Genomic DNA, 20,570 nt, shown 5'->3' with positions numbered 1-20,570 from the left:
ATTCAGTGTCTCAGAAAATTAGAATATTGTAAAAAAGTTAAATATTGTAGACTCTAATCAGCTAATTTACTCAAAACACTTAAATAGTCTCAGAGTCTGGTTCAGTAGGTTACACAATCATGGGGAAGACTGCTGGCTTGACAGTTGTCCAGAAGACAGTCATTGACATCCTCCTCAAGGAGGGTAAGTCACAAAAGGAAGCTGGCTGTTCACAGAGCGCTGTATCCAAGCATATTAATGGAAAGTTGAGTGCAAGGAAAAAGTGTGGTAGAAAAAGGTGCACAAGCAACAGGGATAACCGCACAACAGGGTAATCGCAGCCTTGAGAGGATTGTGAAGCAAAGGCCATTCAAGAATTTGGGGGGATTCACAAGGAGTGGACTACGGCTGGTGTCAGTGCTTTAAGGGCCATCACACACAGATGCATCCAGGACATGGGCTACAACTGTCACATTTAGAGATGAGCGAATCGAACATGGCGAAGTGGAATTCGTTTTGAATATTGGGAAATATTCGATTCGCGCCGAATCCGAAAATTAGCAAACTTCGGAGGCACGAATCGAATTTTCCCAAAAATGGCAGCGACATGTGTGGCGACGGAGCGGGGATCTCTGGGAAGGCGCGCAGACAAGGCGCGCTGACCCATAATGCATTCATTCATGACATGTGATCGCATTAGCCAATCAGCAGCCAGCCAGCACTGTGTAATGGTGGAGCTATAAATTGCGGCCATCTTACAATTCTCCATTAGCCTCCGGTCATTCAAGAGAGACAGACCTGTCTGTATTAGGGACAGAGTTAGGGCCAGAGAGACTTTAGGGCCACAGAATCGTTACTCAGGGACACAGAATTGTTACTCAGGGACAGACACAGAATTGTTACTGAGGGACACAGAATTGTTACTCAGGGACACAGAATTGTTACTCAGGGACACAGAATTGTTACTGAGGGACAGACACAGAATTGTTACTGAGGGACACAGAATTGTTACTCAGGGACACAGAATTGTTACTCAGGGACATAGAATTGTTACTCAGGGACAGACACAGAATTGTTACTCGGACACAGAATCGTTACTGAGGGACACAGAATCGTTACTCAGGGACACAGAATTGTTACTCAGGGACACAGAATCGTTACTCAGGGACACAGAATTGTTACTGAGAGACACAGAATTGTTACTGAGGGACACAGAATTGTTACTGAGGGACACAGAATCGTTACTCTGGGACAGACACAGAATTGTTACTCAGGGACACAGAATTGTTACTCAGGGACACAGAATTGTTACTGAGGGACAGACACAGAATTGTTACTGAGGGACACAGAATTGTTACTCAGGGACACAGAATTGTTACTCAGGGACACAGAATTGTTACTCAGGGACACAGAATTGTTACTGAGGGACAGACAGAATTGTTACTGAGGGACACAGAATTGTTACTGAGGGACACAGAATTGTTACTCAGGGACAGACACAGAATTGTTACTCACGGACATAGAATTGTTACTCAGGGACAGACACAGAATTGTTACTCAGGGACACAGAATTGTTACTGAGGGACACAGAATCGTTACTGAGGGACACAGAATTGTTACTCAGGGACACAGAATTGTTACTCAGGGACACAGAATCGTTACTCAGGGACACAGAATCGTTACTGAGGGACACAGAATTGTTACTCAGGGACACAGAATCGTTGAATTAAAGAGTATGTCAGACAACACGCAGAGGAGTGGCAGAGGAGGCAATGTTTCAGGAGCGAGCAGACGTGGCAGCAGAGGAAGGGGTCGAGGCAGCACTAGTCGCAGCCAGAGGCCAGTGCTCTCGGTGTCATCCAGCGGTCGTGTCTCCACCGACAACCCTGCCGTCATCGATTGGTTGACTCGGTCGTCTTCCTCTTCCCAGGTCACCTCTGACACCTACAGCCAACGGTCGGTGGGTACGTCAGACACAACCGTTAGTTGGCATGGCCCGGGAGCAAGCCCACTGAAATCACGTGTCCTCTACCTGCCCCTGTCCTTTGGTGTTCCCTCACCAAGCGAAGTATCGCATGCTGTGGGCTCAGCCCCACTGTACAGTGAGGAAGAGCTAACAGAGGGCGGTCAGGAACGGGGGGAGACATCCGCCTCTTCAGCAGCCAGGCGAAGAAGTACTGGCGAGGAGAGTGGCTCGGTAGCCGGTCTAGAGACAGGTCTGTCTCCTGACCCACACGCAGCCGAGGGGGCTAGTAGTGAGGCGGAGACCCTAATTGATGATGATGAGGCTGATCGCACTTGGCAGCCTCGTCGTCATCTGCCAGGCCCGTAATCTGCCATGGGACTCCGTACCGACTCCTCATGCTGCTGCCAGGCCCGTAATCTGTCATGGGCCCCTGTACCGCCTCCTCATGCTGCTGCCAGGTCCAGAGTGTGTCATGGGTCCCTGTACGGCCTCCCATTGCTGCTGTCTCCATCGCCACACTCTGCCATGTGCCACTTTCAGGTCTCCTCACACTGCTGGTGGGTTCCATTTTGTCATAGGGTGCTGGCAGATTACGGGCCTCCCATTGCTGCTGCCAGGCCCGTAATCTGCCATGGGCCCCCGTACCGCCTCCTCATGCTGCTGCCAGGTCCAGAGTGTCTCATGGGTCCCTGTACGGCCTCCCATTGCTGCTGTCTCCATCGCCACACTCTGCCATGTGCCACTTTCAGGTCTCCTCACACTGCTGGTGGGTTCCATTTTGTCATAGGGTGCTGGCAGATTATGGGCCTCCCATTGCTGCTGCCAGGCCCGTAATCTGCCATGGGCCCCCGTACCGCCTCCTCATGCTGCTGCCAGGTCCAGAGTGTGTCATGGGTCCCTGTACGGCCTCCCATTGCTGCTGTCTCCATCGCCTCACTCTGCCATGTGCCACTTTCAGGTCTCCTCACACTGCTGGTGGGTTCCATTTTGTCATAGGGTGCTGGCAGATTACGGGCCTCCCATTGCTGCTGCCAGGCCCGTAATCTGCCATGGGCCCCCGTACCGCCTCCTCATGCTGCTGCCAGGTCCAGAGTGTCTCATGGGTCCCTGTACGGCCTCCCATTGCTGCTGTCTCCATCGCCACACTCTGCCATGTGCCACTTTCAGGTCTCCTCACACTGCTGGTGGGTTCCATTTTGTCATAGGGTGCTGGCAGATTACGGGCCTCCCATTGCTGCTGCCAGGCCCGTAATCTGTCATGGGCCCCTGTACCGCCTCCTCATGCTGCTGCCAGGTCCAGAGTGTGTCATGGGTCCCTGTACGGCCTCCCATTGCTGCTGTCTCCATCGCCACACTCTGCTATGTGCCACTTTCAGGTCTCCTCACACTGCTGGTGGGTTCCATTTTGTCATAGGGTGCTGGCAGATTACGGGCCTCCCATTGCTGCTGCCAGGCCCGTAATCTGTCATGGGCCCCTGTACCGCCTCCTCATGCTGCTGCCAGGTCCAGAGTGTCTCATGGGTCCCTGTACCGCCTCCTCATGCTGCTACCAGGTCCAGAGTGTCTCATGGGTCCCTGTACGGCCTCCCATTGCTGCGGTCTCCATCGCCACACTCTGCCATGTGCCACTTTCAGGTCTCCTCACACTGCTGGTGGGTTCCATTTTGTCATAGGGTGCTGGCAGATTACGGGCCTCCCATTGCTGCTGCTAGGCCCGTAATCTGCCATGGGCCCCCGTACCGCCTCCTCATGCTGCTGCCAGGTCCAGAGTGTCTCATGGGTCCCTGTACGGCCTCCCATTGCTGCGGTCTCCATCGCCACACTCTGCCATGTGCCACTTTCAGGTCTCCTCACACTGCTGGTGGGTTCCATTTTGTCATAGGGTGCTGGCAGATTACGGGCCTCCCATTGCTGCTGCTAGGCCCGTAATCTGCCATGGGCCCCCGTACCGCCTCCTCATGCTGCTGCCAGGTCCAGAGTGTCTCATGGGTCCCTGTACGGCCTCCCATTGCTGCTGTCTCCATCGCCACACTCTGCCATGTGCCACTTTCAGGTCTCCTCACACTGCTGGTGGGTTCCATTTTGTCATAGGGTGCTGGCAGATTACGGGCCTCCCATTGCTGCTGCCAGGCCCGTAATCTGCCATGGGCCCCCGTACCGCCTCCTCATGCTGCTGCCAGGTCCAGAGTGTGTCATGGGTCCCTGTACGGCCTCCCATTGCTGCTGTCTCCATCGCCACACTCTGCCATGTGCCACTTTCAGGTCTCCTCACACTGCTGGTGGGTTCCATTTTGTCATAGGGTGCTGTATGGCCTCCCATTGCTGCTGCCTCCACCGCCACACTGTGGCTCCACACTCTGGTTTTGGCCCCGTGACTGCCCAAATGAGTGAAGTGTGCGGTGATTCTAAGATCGACGGCACTCATCTGCATGTCATACTGACTGACAGTATTATTTCTCTTCCCCAGCAGACTCCAAGGGCATTTAAATTAAAGGTACAGTGTTCTGCACTAATATAAAGGCTCTCTGAAGCCTAGAAACACCCTTTTTATATGTTAAATTCGCAGCGAATATATTCGACTCGAATCGAATTTATTCCGCGAATTCGCCGAATCAGCCGAATCGAATTTTTGAATACTTCGCTCATCTCTAGTTACATTCCTTGTGTCAAGTCACTACTGAACCAGAGACAACGTCAGAAGCATCTTGGGCTAGGGAGAAAAAGGACTGTTACTCAGTGGTAAATGCTCATATTCAGCCAAATGCTTCAGAACTCACTGGACGCCGCTTCACAGTGCAGATGGACGATGACCCAAAGCATACTGCAAAAGCATCCAAAGAGTTTTTTAAGGGAAAGAAGTGCAATGTTATGCAATGGCCAAGTCAATCACCTGACCTGAATCCGATTGAGCATGCATTTCACTTGCTGAAGACAAAACTGAAGGGAAAATGCCCCAAGAACAAGCAGGAACTGAAGACAGTTGCAGTAGAGGCCTGGCAGAGCATCACCAGGGATGAAACCCAGCGTCTGGTGATGTCTATGCGTTCCAGACCTCAGGCTGTAATTGACTGCAAAGGATTTGCAACCAAGTATTAAAAAGTGAAAGTTTGATTTATTATTATTCTGTCCCATTACTTTTGGTCCCTTAACAAGTGGGAGGCACATATGCAAACTGGTGTAATTCCTACACCGTTCACCTGATGTGGATGTAAATACCCTCAAATTAAAGCTGACGGTCTGCAGTTAAAGCCCATCTTGTTCGTTTCATTTCAAATCCATTGTGGTGGTGTATAGAGCCAAAAATGTTAGAATTGTGTCGATGTCCCAATATTTATGGACCTGACTGTACATTGTAGAATGCTGCACAAATTGTTTTGTGGAATGAATTATAATGTTTCAGAAATTAAATTATTTTTGGGTTGCGACTTAATGACCAAGGAAAAAAGTGGGTCCTGAGGTTCCACAGGTTGAGAACCACTGCTCTAGATTAAATTGCACTTGCTGAGTGCAACTGCACTTTGCAAAGTGCATAGTCTATTTACCTTTAATAAACCAACCCCATAGTGCCCTGTGGTGTCATTGGTAGGAATAGGACCCCATTTTTGGTGCAAGAACGGATAGATCCCCAAGGGCCTCATACAAGCAAGCAAAAGGGCCACATCCTACCTATCGGCCATATGCTACCTGCAGGCCACAGCTTGCTGCATTAGATTGTGTACCACTAAGCTACTCTGCTAAAACCACACCTCAGCACTCTTAGGAACTGTCCTGCAGACTGAGGATTTTGACTTTACACCAAACAGGACTTCTCCTTTAACATGTGTATTCTGTATTCCCGTTTTTTAGGTGTTTCTGGAGCTATATTGAAAGCTGCTGGTGACACGGTTAAAGAGGAATGCAGTAGGATCGGTAAATATAAACTATTTGTTACTAACCTCATGAGGTCTATTATACACATATCTAAGAACAGCTCACAATAAATGCTCAGTACACCAGTTTAAAGAAATAAAAATTGTGAAAGCTTTTTAGCCTCAAACAGATGCTAACACTTTGCGAATGCTAAGATTCTTTTTTTTTTCCATAAGAAGTTATACGCAAGACATAAAGATACATATATAACTGGATAGAGAAAAAGGAGAACAGGGTGATGTCTAATCTCAAAAAGGGACAAGTAATCCAGTGGTAAGACAATAGTCACAATGATGACCAAATATGGTTAACCAAATACAGACAAGAAGTGATATCCCATCAGAAACTCACATGTACAGGGCACAAGTTAAAATGCAACTTGGAGTCGCTGGCGGGGGACTATATGAAAAGAAAGAAAGAAAAAGGAAAATAGCAGTGATAGGAAGATAGGGGTGGAAAAAGAAGGGGAGGGGGGGTGAGCATAAGATAAGAATTAGGGTCAAAGGGAGGGTCTGGAATTAGGAGGTACGGGTTCGTTCATTTTCCTACCCCCTGCAAGCAGGCAACTGGTCAGTTCAGTGGGGCTGCCTAGACCCAGAGGTGGCTGTCGAAGAGTATGGCCAGTATAAGATCAAGTGAGCCCATGATTACAGCATACACCTTACGTCTGGGGACATAAGTCTTGATAGACAGTAGTAATTTTAGATTGATTCCAACTGTACCAGGTGGAAGTATATTTAGAGAGTCGTTCCTCTCTCTTCCATTTTATCTATTCTCCGGAACATTCCTTTATTTTCGGCGGTTTAGTGAAGCACCAGTGACGGGATACAGTGTCTCGCTGCTGTGATCTTGTACATTTCTAGGGATTTACTGTATATTTCCCTGGAAATAGACGTGTGGTGCAGAAAGTATTACGCTGGAGGGAATTCTAGAGTTGTCACCATGACCGTAGTTATAATATTGTGTACTTTTTCACCTCGCAGTTTGGAACATGACCACCATATGTGCAGTAATGTGTCTACTTCTAGCCCTCAGTGCCAACAGAGATTGGACACAGTGGGGAAATACTTGTGGAGGAGAGAGGGGGTCCTATACTAGCGCATGTAGATCTTATAGCCACATTCTTGGGAAGTCATGTTCATGGAGCCTTTGTGAATGAAAGTACAGACTGAGTCCCAGTTGTCTGATGAAAGGGACATGTCCAGGTCTTTTTCCCAGGCAATGTAAGATCTATTCTGATGCTCTGACAGATCACTAAATAAGGAAGAGTAAATAGTAGAGATCACGTCTCTGTGGTTGCTTTTTGTTGCAGAGAGACTGCAGAGTCATTAATGGCCTAATCCATGTAGTATTAGTGTCAGAGATAATAGAAAGTTTTATTTACGCATATTTTCAAAATGATAGGGTATGGGGGACAAGGGCCCTTTCTGATAAAAAGAAATCAACCAAGTTTTTAATGAACTGTTTTGTAGCGAGTTTACTATTAGTACAAGTAAATCTAGTGCCAGAATCCTATTGGAGGAAGCATGGGGTCTGCCTAATATGCAGATATGCTTCTCAGTTGTACAGACCAGCAAACAAGAGAAAGTAGAGATAGTTTTTGTGAACCATAAAGAGTCTTCTGACTTCTCTTAAAACCCCTGCACCCTCTTTCCCCTACAGTTCTATTAACCTCCCTGGCGGTATGATTACTTCAGATTTTTGGTGCTGAAAGCGGTACCATTTTTTTGCATGGAAATATGTAGTTTTTTTATTGTAGGCCTGGAATTTAGGAATAACTCACTGAAATCTGTCCGAACAAGAGTCTAGTAAACATTCCGGGTAGGTTAAAACTTGAAACATGAAATCATAATTTAATAAATAATCATAAAAAATAACAATATAATAATAATAAATTTAATTCAATAATATAATCAAACGAAAAACACTGAAATTTGAAATATAGCGCCAAGTTCGCACATCGCTGAGCAAAGTTGCAAAATCGTTTTCAGTGTCTGATGATGAATTTCCCCACGAATCATTATCACTCAATTCTGCAAGTGGTTCTGATTTACTATCGCTGTTCTCTAGCCGGTCTAAAACCGCTTTTGACCTAAAGGGACGCTTTTTGGATGCCATGGACGTTTCTAAGTTTCCAGGCAGAAAGAACAGTCAAAATGCAGGCAGGGCACAGGACAAAGCAGTAGGGACAAAATGTATGTGAAATGGTTTGAAACAGCAATGTTTTAGTATGTAAAATTCATTTTTAAAAAAATCATTTTTTAAAATTTTCAAATTTGCCGTCGGTTCCGGCGCCCGTACGTCCCAGGGACCGGAACACGGAAGCCGGCATCGGCCGGAGGAGATGGCCGGGGACGCTGCAGGGGACGCATCGCGGGAGCGAAGGACAAGGTAAGCGCTGCAGGGACTCCCTAAGCAACGCCGCATGGTAAGCCCGAGTGTAGCTCAGGGTTACCGCTTTATTTACTGAAACTTTACCCCGAGCTACACTCAGGAATACCGCCAGGGAAGTTAATGGAATTAGCCACACTGGTTCTGAAGTAGACAAAAGAGGGAAACAAAGTAAGAAAAAAGTTATCAGAATTTATACATTTTGAGCTTTGGTGCTGCCCCCTCTAGTACTGGCTTATATTGTAGATACAGCTCTGCCTATGATCAATCTATGGAAACTGAATAATAGCAAGCTGTGCTTAAGGATTTCAAAATTATTTGGCATTGCCTGGTATGTAAGACACTGCTGCCTTCTTTATTTTAACTTGATTTTTTGACAGAGTGTTTCTTTTCTCCAGGCGTGTTGCATGGTGATGGTGCTGTAGTAACCAGTGGTGGAAATCTTAAAGCTAAACATATCCTTCATATTATTGGACCAACATCAGTGCCAGCCTATGAACCTTCTATAGACAGGATTCTCCTTACATGCCATGAGAGCAAGTTCACCAGCCTTGCTATACCAGCTATAGGAACAGGTAGGCAAATGGTTGTTTAAAGGGGAGATACAGGCATACCTCGATTTACAAATGCAATTGTTAACGTAATTTTCAGTTTACGAATGAAAATCCATTGAAAATAATGCCTCGGTTTACTAATTTTTTTAGCAATACGAACGGATTTATTGGTTTTCAATGCATGTCCCTGTACAGTGTTTATGCGTTTAAAGTGCACTTTATAAAGAGTTTTGAACAGATAAAATACTTTTTTTAACTTTTTTCTGACCTCCGTAACGAAGTACTTGGTTTTCAGTGCATTTACAAATTCATTTTTAATCATGTCCCTCTACAGTATTTATACCTTTAAAGTGCACTTTATAAAGAGTTTTGAACAGATAAAACACTTTTTTTTAACTTTTTTCTCAGGAACAGATGAATTGGTTTTCAGTGCATTCCTATTGGAAACCACGTTTCGGTTTACAAATTTTTCACAATACAAAATGTCCCACAGAATGAATTAAATTCGTAAACCGAGGTACGCCTGTATAAAGAATCATCTATAACCTATGGCCTATGACCTGTTAGAAATTCTGTATATAGCCCTACAGAACAGACATTGTACATTGTGAACAGACATTGTGTTTTATTGTTTCACTGCAACAAGGAAGCAGGAAACTTTAGTAAGAGAAAAAACATAGAGTACCATAGATGTAGCTACAAACGTATAAACACTGCCATCTACTGGTTGAAGAATATATTATGAATATATACTGATGTAGTTGTTGCACAAAATACATGAACACTGTGTTCCAACACTCCCATTCAACAACTACTCCTTATATTAGTCCCATTTTGGTTCTCAGTTCTAAAAATCTGTTTCTTGTAAACAGTTTTGTCAAAGCATCTGCAATCCTAATGGGTGGGAAGTCTTTGCATCTCATCCCATGAATCTGGGCACAAAAAACATGAACACCATATTCCAACAGGAGGCCAATTAGGAACAAGCTGACAAAAAAAGAAATTGATAGGGGTTGATTTACTAAAAGGCAGCTAGACTGTGCACTTTGCACTTTGCAAGAGCAGTTGCTCCGGAGCTTAGTAAATGAGTAGAAGCTCTGCTGATTTCCATCATCCAATCACATACAAGCAAAACTGCTGTATTTTATTTTCCTTGCATGTGATTGGGTATTCTTTGCAAAGTGAAGCTTCACCCCATTTACTAAGCTCTGAAGCAACTGCACTTGCAGAATGCAACTGCACTTTGCAAAGTGCAAGGTCTATTTGCCTTTAGTAAATCAACCTCATTGAATTTTGATTCATACATTACAAAATATGCTTTCATTATTATTATTGTTACTATAAGGGATATTTTTCTGGGAATTTACCTCCAGCACAGAATGCACAGCTAAGGGATGCTAGGGTGTGCTGGAGGATAGGGGTCTTTTGTTGAGGAGGTCTGTTGTTGCTGGGTTGGATCTATTGTTGTTAGGGGATATATTTTGCTGTAGGGGGTTCCATTGTTGCTGTGTTAGATCTATTGTTGCTGCAGGGGTATTTTGGGGCAAAATCTATGGTTGCCAGCAGCTGGCAAATATATTGTTGCTGAAGGGGGTATATTGTTGCTGGGGTGGATTTTTTGTTTCTATGGGTTATTTTGTTGTAGGTGTTGCTGGGTTAGATCTATTGTTGCTGAGGGGTATTTTGTTGGAAGTGGTCGATTGTTGCTAGCTGCTGGCAAATATATTTTGCTGAAGGGGGATCTATTGTTGCTGGTGGTTATTTTGCTGATGGGGATTTTTTGTTGCTGGGGATTATTTTGTTGTAGGGGGTCTATTATTGCTGGGGGATCTATTGTTGTTAGTTTGGATCTTATGTTCCTGGCTGCAGGGGATCTATTATACTGCTTTTTATGTTATCATTAAGAAATTCCATACAAATTGTAGAAAATTATAGTTCTGTATTCTCTGAAACTGAGAGGTGGGTAGGGGATGGAACCAGTAAACAGTGGGTAGAAGGCAGAGACAAGTGACTTGGAAGGTAGGAGTACCTGCACCTAAACCCAGATTACTATTATTTTATTTATTTAATTATATTTTCTAAGGCATGGCTGGTGTTGATCCTGAAGCATCCATTAAGGCAATATTGAACAGCATTTTGAATTACTTACTGGAGGCATTGGTTCCAACGCTTGAAAGAATCAGCGTCATTGTCATTCAAGAAAACATTTACAAGGTCTACCTTAAGGTTTTCCAAGCCAAATGCACTGAGATTCAGGTAATTGTAATCAAATTGCATGGAATTATTAGTAACAGATCTTGGCATTGCGAGAGCTTGGTGTGTGGAGTATTATGTTCCAGTATTTCTTATTCAGCATTATTATAGTCCCAGTATACTTATATACTGTATGTGTATAATCTATTCAAATGTCCAGTCTTTAAGCTTTATGTGTATCTGTTTAGGCAATTCAACGGGATGAAAGAATTTTAGCAGCAATACAAGCACAAGGTATGTATTTAAATATATATATTGAAACATGAATAAAGAAAATCAGGGCAAACCAAGGGCATCACCCACAGGCTTGTAATTTGTTTGAGACTGTAGTGCTGAACTTCCCATCTTTGCCTCCCTGGTTATATTAGGGATTCCGTGTAGGACAACAAAAGTCTGAGCCCCTATGGGTAGTAATCAATTTTTAAAGTGGCTCTAATGACACTTGTAGAGGTCTTATATAACCTGTCCCTAATCTCAGACGATCTCTACTGTCCAACCACATCAGTTGCATGTTTCTAATCCTCTCCTATGGTATGTCTGCAGCTTAAGACCACTTGAGCCAACACACATTATGGTGCCTCGAATGTTAGACCTGTTCCTGGGTATATTTGACCTGCCGATTCCAAAAAACGCACTAAATTTTCCCTACCAGCTCTAGTTTTTAGATACAGCATAAAAGCCATAATCTGCTCTGCTCAGGATATTTTAATGTAGTGTTTTATTTCATCTCCTTGTAGCATGAAATAAAGATTTTAAAAAGTAGCCATAACCTCTACGGTGCTTGAGCTGCAAAAATGAAACAATATGAGTGGCAATACACACACACCTACTATACAATCATAACTATAAAACAGTTAATAACTTACACTTTATAATCCAATGTTCCCAATGTAATATTACAGATGGCTGCTAACACAAAACCCAAACTAGGTAACAGAAGAGCAAGCTGATCAGCAAGATCTTTTCAAAAACTGAATAAAAAATAATATGAATTCAAGCACATCTAAAAAACTAGAACTGATGCATTCAAGCTAATGCAATTTTCTGAGTTAGCGCTCCAAATAACCCCAGGAACAGGTCTAAAAAGCAAGACAATAATATAATGGGGTTAATTTACTTAAAGGTAAATTGAAAGTGCAAGTGCAGTAAACTGAAAGTGCAGTTGCTCTAGATCTGAGAGGAACATGCAAGGAAAATAAAAAAAATGATTGGATCAAAGAAATCAGTAGAGCTTCTCATTTCAGAACTTCCCCTTGAACCTAAAGCAACTGCACTTACAAAGCACTTGCAGTGCACAGCCTATTTACCTTTAGCAAATCAACCCCATTGACTCTTACATGTCCCTTGCTGATGTCAGGACAGCCACAATGGAGGCCAAACATGCCTTGTAAGTTTTCTACTTGTGATCTATAGAAAAGAAATGTCCATGAAGGTTTTGCTTTATCCATTTTAATTGTAGTAATACCCCCTTAGTTGTCGCTGAAGATATGGGTCCCCCTATAGTTCTGCATAGCCAGTCAACATGGATTTTCACATAGACTTGCATCCAAGAGTCAGTTACTAGTCCTTGAACTTTGTTTTTGTGATTTTATTTAGGGATTGTAACTTAGATAGGGTAAGGGGTGTACAGGATGCCCAATGGAACTGTCTGTAACTGAGAACAATCTTCCTGAGCTATGCACAAAAATCCTCTTCTTGGAGAGTTAGCCAACATCTCCTGTAGTTCCTGTTGTACCACCCCAGACCCCAGATTCTCCTAATCCAGTCCCAGGGTAGTTGCTAATCTGGTTTCCCACCAGAGTGCTCCTTCCCCTTTTTGGCCCAGGGGGTGCAGGTCTACTCACTCAGTCCTTCTCCTGTGTTGCTGGTGGGTCAGTGGCTGCTACCAGGACTTCTAGCTGGGCCGCTCCTTCCCTGCCTCACAGGTGGTCCTCTCTCAGGGGGCCAGTGAAGTCCCAAGCTTACCTCCTTCCAAGGTCCTCCTGCCTGGAGGTGAGCCCATATCATATCTGGGCCCCCTCCCAGGCTTCTGCTCTCCATCTTCACTTCCTTTTCATCTTTCACCCAAACACTTCTCCAACTCCCCTGCTGCTGAGTAGGCTCAGTTACTCTTAAAGGCTGTCCTGGCCCCTTGCCAAGCCTCCTGTTGGGGATTGGCCAGGATCCTCTAAGAGTACAGAGCAGTCACTCCTCACATCTTCCCACTGCTCCTAGAGCTTTCTCCAAATTCCAAAGAACTGCTCTGCAGAGCCTCTCAGCTCCTGACCAAAATTTGACCTTCTGACTATTGCTCCCAGGCTGCTACTCAGCCTCTATTTAACGACTGAAACTAGAGCTCCCCCTTGCTAACTAGGAGGGTGCTACATAATACCCATTACAACATGTACATTGTATTCCAGCAATCCATTATTTCTGATGGATAAATATAAGATATACAGTAAGACTACGATATTCTGCATTTCTCACATGCGAATCAAGTGGCTTATGATTTAATAATAGTGCTACTGTACAGCTCTCCTGCACTAATTCCTGGCGACCATAGTGAAGACTGACTAAAAAGCACAAATGGGATGTTTCCATTCAAGCTACCCACTGCATGGATTTGAGGTCTCTGTATAAAAGGGAAAGTCAAGTGTGTTTTTAGTGAGCCCATATTTTAAATTAGTGCGGTGTTTAACTTGCCATTTTTCATGCTTATTTTATTTATTACATTACATTATAATATATCCAGAAATTGGTAGACTAACCATTAGAGGGAGGAATCAATCCAAGAATGTATTGTTTTGACTGACAATTCAATATAAAACAATAAAAAATGATTTGCAAATATCTCAATATTCATGCAAAAAATGAATAACTAATACCTGTAATGTAAGTTTCTATTTGTTGCCTATCCCTGGCGAATGTAATATTCTGGTATCTTTTGATCCTGCAAGAAATAAGAACATAAAATTTAAAGAACATTTACCAATAGAGAAAATAGTCTAACATTATAGGTGTACAACATTCCATCAGAGGGGGATATAATGAATCATTTAACAAAGGTATTATTACCACTTCTAAATGTCGGCAGTACCACCACCAGACCCAACATATTCCAGTGAATAATGCCATTCCACAACCGCCCTGTAATCATTCTTAATGTGTGCGGCTGCAGAATGGTGGTGCGGTCTTTCCACGGTTAAAACAGGTGCTGAGGAGGAGACATTTCATCTCCTAATCAACTGTCCTCTGAGAAAAAATCCACCATGGAACGCTTTTCAGAGGGGTGGCAAGGGCTTCCACTAGTGTACACAATCCCAAGTTTAAATACATATTCTGACAGCCATCACATTTATGCAAGAAATTTAGTTTAATATATAATCATTTATTCTATCCTTAATGAAGATGAAACGTGAATTATGGCAAGGAAATCACACTGTTGGAGAATGCAAGACATATAACAAGCCAGTCCAGTCCAGCAGGGTCAATCAATAACTAAAATACCACTTTGGATAGACTGGAACTTTAATTTAAATTTTGTACTTAGCAGTATCAGAGCTTATAATATTATTAGGGCCTGTGTCAGCGGGCGTTTGTTCATATCAGATGAGTAGTGCATTCACATGGATGTCCAACGGAATGCAAAATTTGCTTGAAGTAGTTCAGATGCACCTGCTGATGAATTCAGAATTCTCTCAGAAGCACCTCAAACTGATGCCATCTACACAAGTCTAAAGCCCATTGACAGAGGCCCTTATGCACACCAAGGTCTCATTCATTTAAAGCAGAACTTTACCCAAAACCGCTTGATAAAAAAATTATGTTCTTTAGCAAGGAACATACATTCCACATTAATAATTCCGTGTGTTGTAAGTTGCCTCCAGCCTTGTTCCTGTGTCTCCTTGCTGCAGGTTGCCATTTTGCTTAAGCCCAGAGCCCCTAAGAAGCAGTAAATCTTTAGGCTGTCAGTAGATCGGCCTCAACAAATTCAGCACAGCGCCAAAAAATGGAGAGAATCTGACCATGTGCAGAGCAGGGCAAGACAGTGTATTACTGGATATTAAGCAGTATAGGCACTTATTTTTATTGTTTTATATAGCTATATCTGCGAAAGGGGCCAGCATGAAGTGATCTAGCAAGACTTCATTTTCTAACTAAAGTTCCACTTTAAAGGTGATTTTATATATTATGTAATGTATACCTGCCTTTTTCCACTCTGTTTGTTACAGTCAAAATTCAGTACCCATTAACATGGACGAACATCGGAACAGCGGGAGTTTTACAAGTGACTCTAACGGAAGATGCAGAAGAATTCAAAAAAGTCAAAAGTGACTTTATAGCATCGTCAACACCAGGCTCATTTCAAGTCCTGAAGGTTATCTATGTTGATTCTTTTCATTCTGACTTTATCATTTAAGTATATGCTGGGAGCTGCCATTTTACACTTTGCTTAACAAAATGGTGAACTAAGAAAGGGGCCTTACTTAAAATTGTAAATGACACAAGTTAAAAAAAAATAAACTCATCATGATAACAAATAACACTATCACAATTTGAGTCTATGAAGGTTCTCATTTATCCATGAAATAGAATACCTAAAAGTACAGAATACATTTTAGCTGGAGTCATTCTGTAATGTGGTTGCAGAGCCAGTATTAAATGTCCTCCACTAAGGCAAACTTGAACATAAGTAGGCACCAAGGGTATGTACCTGAGATGTATAAGTCAGCCAATGGCAGATATGCGAGTGGTATCACTGAGTAGCAATGCATAACATCCTTTATATTTTAAAGTGATATTAAAGGTTCTTTAAATATATATATATATATATATATATATATATATATATATATATATATATCAAAGAGCATACTTGTCATACTTACCTGCTCGGTGCATCCTCTTCTCGGGTCTCCCGGCAGTGCTCCTCGGCCCTCCCCCATGACCAGTGTCTCCAATAGCAAGCTACTTGCTATTGGGGCACTGGTGTGTGCTCACTCCCGAGCCTCTGCTCTGTGTCTATTTACACACAGAGGCACAGCTTGGCCCTGCCCCCTCTCTTTCCTCATTGACTCACTGGCTGTGATTGACAGCAGTGGGAGCCAATGGCTCCCACTGCTGTGTCAGTCAAAGAGGAGAGGGAGACCTAGGACAGCCGAGGCTCCCGTGCACTTCGCTGGATTGAGATCGGGCTCAGGTGAATATCGGGACGCTGTGGGAGAAGCTTCACACAGAAGTTTTTTACCATCATGCATAGAATCCATGAAGGTGAAAAACCTCCAGACTTTACAACCACTTTAACCTCTTCCTGTCCGCCCATAGTCTATAAACGGTGAACGGGAAGCTTTGCCGATACAGGCTAATATACCTGTACGTCAGCCCCCATCGGCAGCTCCTGTGTTTACTCTGGAACCCGGCATTCAGTATATTGCCTGGATACAGTGGGTCACATTACCACTGTGTCTGGGCGATCACACCCAATCCAATCACAGCAATCACATGGTAAACATTGGAAAGTGAAACTAAAGATCGCTTCCATTTGTGGTTTGGGGGGCAGTAAAACCCCATAGTTGAGATGTGGTTTACCACACCTCCGCCAACCACCAGTGTAGCGTCAGGGGTCACAATGGCAACCTCGTGAGGCCTCCCTGTCACATTCTGTTTTATACTTGAACAGGAACCGATCCTCTCTATTTTCCTCCTGCAACTGCTGAAATACGGCTTTTTCTCCTTCTATTAAAAAAAAAAAAAAAACAAACAAAAAAAAGTTTTTGTTTTTATGTTTGTAGATTGAAAGAATTCAGCACTTGAATCTGTGGCAGAGCTTCTGGATTAACAAAATGGCTGTGGATCGAAAGAATCCAGGAAAACGCAATATACGTCATCTTTACCATGGCACAGCATTTGACAACATCAAAAATATTAACCAAGGAGGCTTCAATCGCAGTTATTGTGGCGTGCATGGTAAGAGAATCATTTCAGATGAAACACAGAAGCATACCTCCCAATTGCTCCTCCTGCCTTTTCCTCATTCTAAACTACAATAAAACCCCACCAACTTAATTTTCCATCACTTATTGTGACCTATTGTGTAGCATTTCTCTCACTTCACATCTCCTTCCTCTGATCATCTATGGTCCGAAGCTGTCCCAATGACGCCTTTCTTCCCTTCACAATATGCATCTACTGCCTACTGTTTCCTGCCTTCCACTCAGGTGACAAAAGACTGTAGAAGCACATTGTGGGTATGAAAGGAAGAAAGGAGTCAGTGGGACTGGTTTGGACCATAGATGAGCAGAGAGGAAGTTGAAAGAGAAATGCTACACCACAGATCACAATAATTAGAAGAAAAGTGAAGATGGTGGGTTTTATTGTGATTTAGGAGGAGAAAAAGGCAGAAGGAGCAGAGCAGACTAGAGAAATACAGCGAGGAACAGAAGTATTTGAACCCTGCGATTTGCAAGTTCTCCCACTTAGAAATTATGGAGGGGTCTGAAATTCACATTGTAGGTGCATTCCCACTCTGAGAGACAGAATTTAAAAAAAAAAATTCAGGAAATCACATTGTATGATTTTTAAAGAATGTATTTGTCTTGCACTGCTGAACATAAGTATTTGAACACCTGAGAAAATCAGTGTTAATATTTGGTACAGAAGCCTTTGTTTCCAATTACAGAGGTCAAACGTTTCCTGTAGTTCTTGACCAGGTTTGCACACACTGCATCAGGGATTTTGGCCCACTCCTCCACACAGATCTCCTCTAGATCTGTCAGGTTTCGGGGCTGTCGCTGAGCAACATGGAGTTTCAGCTCCCTCCAAAGATGTTCTATTGGATTTAGGTCTGGAGACTGGCTAGGCCACTCCAGAACTTTGATATGCTTCTTACGGAGCCACTCCTTGGTTATCCTGGCTGTGTGCTTCGGGTCGTTGTCATGTTGGAAGACCCAGCCACGACCCATCTTCAATGCTCTGACTCAGGGAAGGAGGTTGTTGCTCACAATCTCACATTAAATGGCCCCATTCATCCTCTCCTTAATACAGTGCAGTCGTCCTGTCCCCTTCGCAGAAAAGCACCCCCAAAGCATGATGTTACCACCCCCATGCTTCAGAGTAGGAATGGTGTTCTTGGGATGCAACTCATCCTTTTTCCTCCAAACACGACAAGTGAAGTTTAGACCAAAAAGTTCTACTTTAGTCTCCTCTGACCACATGACTTTCTCCCATGCCTCCTCTGAATCATCAAGATGGTCATTGGCAAACTTCAGACGGGCCTGGACATGTGATGACTTGAGCAGGGGATCCTTCCGTGCAATGCATGATTTGAAACCATGACGGCGTAGTGTTCTACCGACAGTGACCTTTGAAACTGTGGTCCCAGCTCTCTTCATGTCATTGACCAGCTCCTCCCTTGTAGTTCTGGGCTGATTCCTCACCTTTCTTATCATCAGTGATCTTGCATGGAGCCCCAGTCCGAGGGAGACTGACAGTCATATTTAGCCTCTTCCATTTTCTAACAATTGCTCCAACAGTTGATCTATTTTCACCAAGCTGCTTGGCAATTGCCCCATAGCCCTTTCCAGCCTTGTGGAGGTCCACACTTTTGTCTCTGGTGTCTTTTGGCAGCTCTTTGGTCTTGCCAATGGTAGTAGTTGGCGTCTGACTGACTGCGGGGGGGACAGGTGTCTTTAAAGAGCTCAGACAGGTGCTAAGTTAGATTAATGAGTGGAGTAGAGGTGGACTTTTTAAAGGCACAGTAACAGGTCTTTGAGAGCCAGAATTCTTGCTGTTTCTTAGGTGTTCAAATACTTATGTTCAGCAGTGCAAGACAAATAAATTCTTTACAAATCATACAATGTGATTTCCTGATTTTTTTTTTAAATTCTGTCTCTCAGAGTGGGAATGCACCTACAATGTGAATTTCAGACCCATCCATGATTTCTAAGTGGAAGAACATGCAAAATCGCAGGGTGTTCAAATACTTCTGTACCTCACTGTAAATATGCCTGCTTGATCTGCCTCCTGCACAATCCCATTGGCCAGTGAGGCAACCCACTATAGTGTGTGTTTAGTTTGTAATTACATATGTGTAGCACAGATCCCAGACCAAGCTGGCTGTTTAATCCCATAGGCACATGGCAGCCAGGCACACAGTAGTTCACAGTCATTCAAGTCAGTAAACAGGCCTTGCATGTCTTTTTGCAGTATATTTCCTGGTTTAACTTGGATGGGGTGAGAGTGACTCTGGGGACACTCCAAAAACATGCAAAAATGCAACAGAGGACATTAGTAACTAATCTGCTTCTTTGGGGTGTAACCACCCTCTTGAATGTGAAGTTTAAATGAACTACAATGCAGGAGACCCCTTTAGCAGGAATAAAGTCCTGAGTCAAAACTGTAGTGGCAAGGACAGTCTCTAGGATCCTTAAGGCTAGTACTAATTGTGCCTTGGGTACTGTAATACCTCCTGTAGTACCAGTCAGTCCATGTACTTAATGACTCTGGCCTGGATCCTCTGTAAAGCTTTCTTCACTGATTTAGAGTTCTCTAGTTGGAATTCTCGAGCTCTAGCTGGAGCTGGGACCCCAAAAAGGATTTCTTCTTCCTGCAGCTGGCAGCCCAGGGGGGCCTCAGCCCTTCTGATTATAGAATCCCCTACTACCACCAGCTGTCTAGGCCTTCCTGCATTACCCTCACCACCATTCCCAAATGGTTTGCCCGCCCGGCTGTTAGGGATAGCAGTGACATCCAGGGCTGCCACCCCACATTTTCACCCAACTTGGCAATTCTGTTTGGGTGCTTAAACCCAGGCCCAGCCTTCCTTTTCTGTGAGCACCTACCACTCCCTCTTGTTACAGTAACCCTACCTGATAATCCTGATTAGCTCCTCCTCCCTCCATATCAATCCCATTAGCTATCTGCTCAGAGAGCAGAAGACCCCTTTCAAGGTTGTCGGTTCTGCCCGGTGTTGCAACTTGCTCCTCCAGATCACGATTTTCCAGAAGGGCAACCCACTCACATCTGTCGCAGTGGTATCCATCCTGGAGCTGTTGCTCCATTGTTGCACACATGCGGTGCACTGCACAAACCTTCCACCCTGCTAGCACTCATATCCCAGTTACAATATTAACAGGAAATATCAGTTGTCACTTACAGGTTAGTAGACTCCTGTTAAAATCTCCTGTTTTCAGCTCTGGTTTTTTAACTCCACTTATCAAATGTCCACTTGGTCAAAGGTCCAGCAAGCAAAATACAGGCAAGCTCGGAGTGACCTCTACATCAAGTTATATAGGACCTGTATCAACTTTGACCAATTAACCCCTCCCCTTAATTAGCAGACTGAAGGAAGACAAGGAAAGGAAGAAAAAAAATGCTATTTAAAAGTGACAAAACAAGGGATTTAAAAAAGTAAAAGACCCAAAGAAGAACATAAAACAACTACAAGCACCAGCAATCACCAGCAGTCAAAAGTAAAACTTTTTCAAATTTCCCACTCTTTTTAGCTATCAACCAGCAAAAACAAATGCCAGAATAAATGT

The 20,570-nt window shown here is 43.8% G+C and overlaps 2 protein-coding genes across 6 annotated transcripts in view; one reads left to right on the top strand and one right to left on the bottom strand.

The window, feature by feature from the left end:
• The window catches only part of NMI (N-myc and STAT interactor), a 116,669-nt gene that overhangs the window by 79,253 nt on the left and 16,846 nt on the right, over positions 1–20,570 (bottom strand). For all 5 annotated transcript variants that reach the window (XM_089689358.1, XM_089689362.1, XM_089689357.1 and 2 more), the window contains one exon: positions 13,917–13,981. The gene's annotated coding sequence lies outside the window, so the exon portion shown is untranslated. The remainder of the gene's footprint in view (positions 1–13,916; positions 13,982–20,570) is intronic.
• LOC149452459 (protein mono-ADP-ribosyltransferase PARP15-like) overlaps positions 1–20,570 on the top strand; it is a 42,327-nt gene that overhangs the window by 19,822 nt on the left and 1,935 nt on the right. The window contains exons 6-11 of the mRNA XM_089689356.1: positions 5,792–5,854; positions 8,644–8,820; positions 10,883–11,055; positions 11,241–11,286; positions 15,264–15,409; positions 16,824–16,998. Of these exons, the coding sequence (XP_089545482.1) occupies positions 5,792–5,854; positions 8,644–8,820; positions 10,883–11,055; positions 11,241–11,286; positions 15,264–15,409; positions 16,824–16,998 (780 nt within the window). The remainder of the gene's footprint in view (positions 1–5,791; positions 5,855–8,643; positions 8,821–10,882; positions 11,056–11,240; positions 11,287–15,263; positions 15,410–16,823; positions 16,999–20,570) is intronic.

Source organism: Staurois parvus, unplaced genomic scaffold (genome assembly GCF_062004578.1).
Source record: "Staurois parvus isolate SC_StPar_1 unplaced genomic scaffold, SC_StPar_1.0 ptg000471l, whole genome shotgun sequence".
NCBI lineage: Eukaryota > Metazoa > Chordata > Amphibia > Anura > Ranidae > Staurois > Staurois parvus.
Note: the sequence above shows the minus strand (reverse complement) of the source record. Positions and strands in the feature narration are given on the sequence as shown.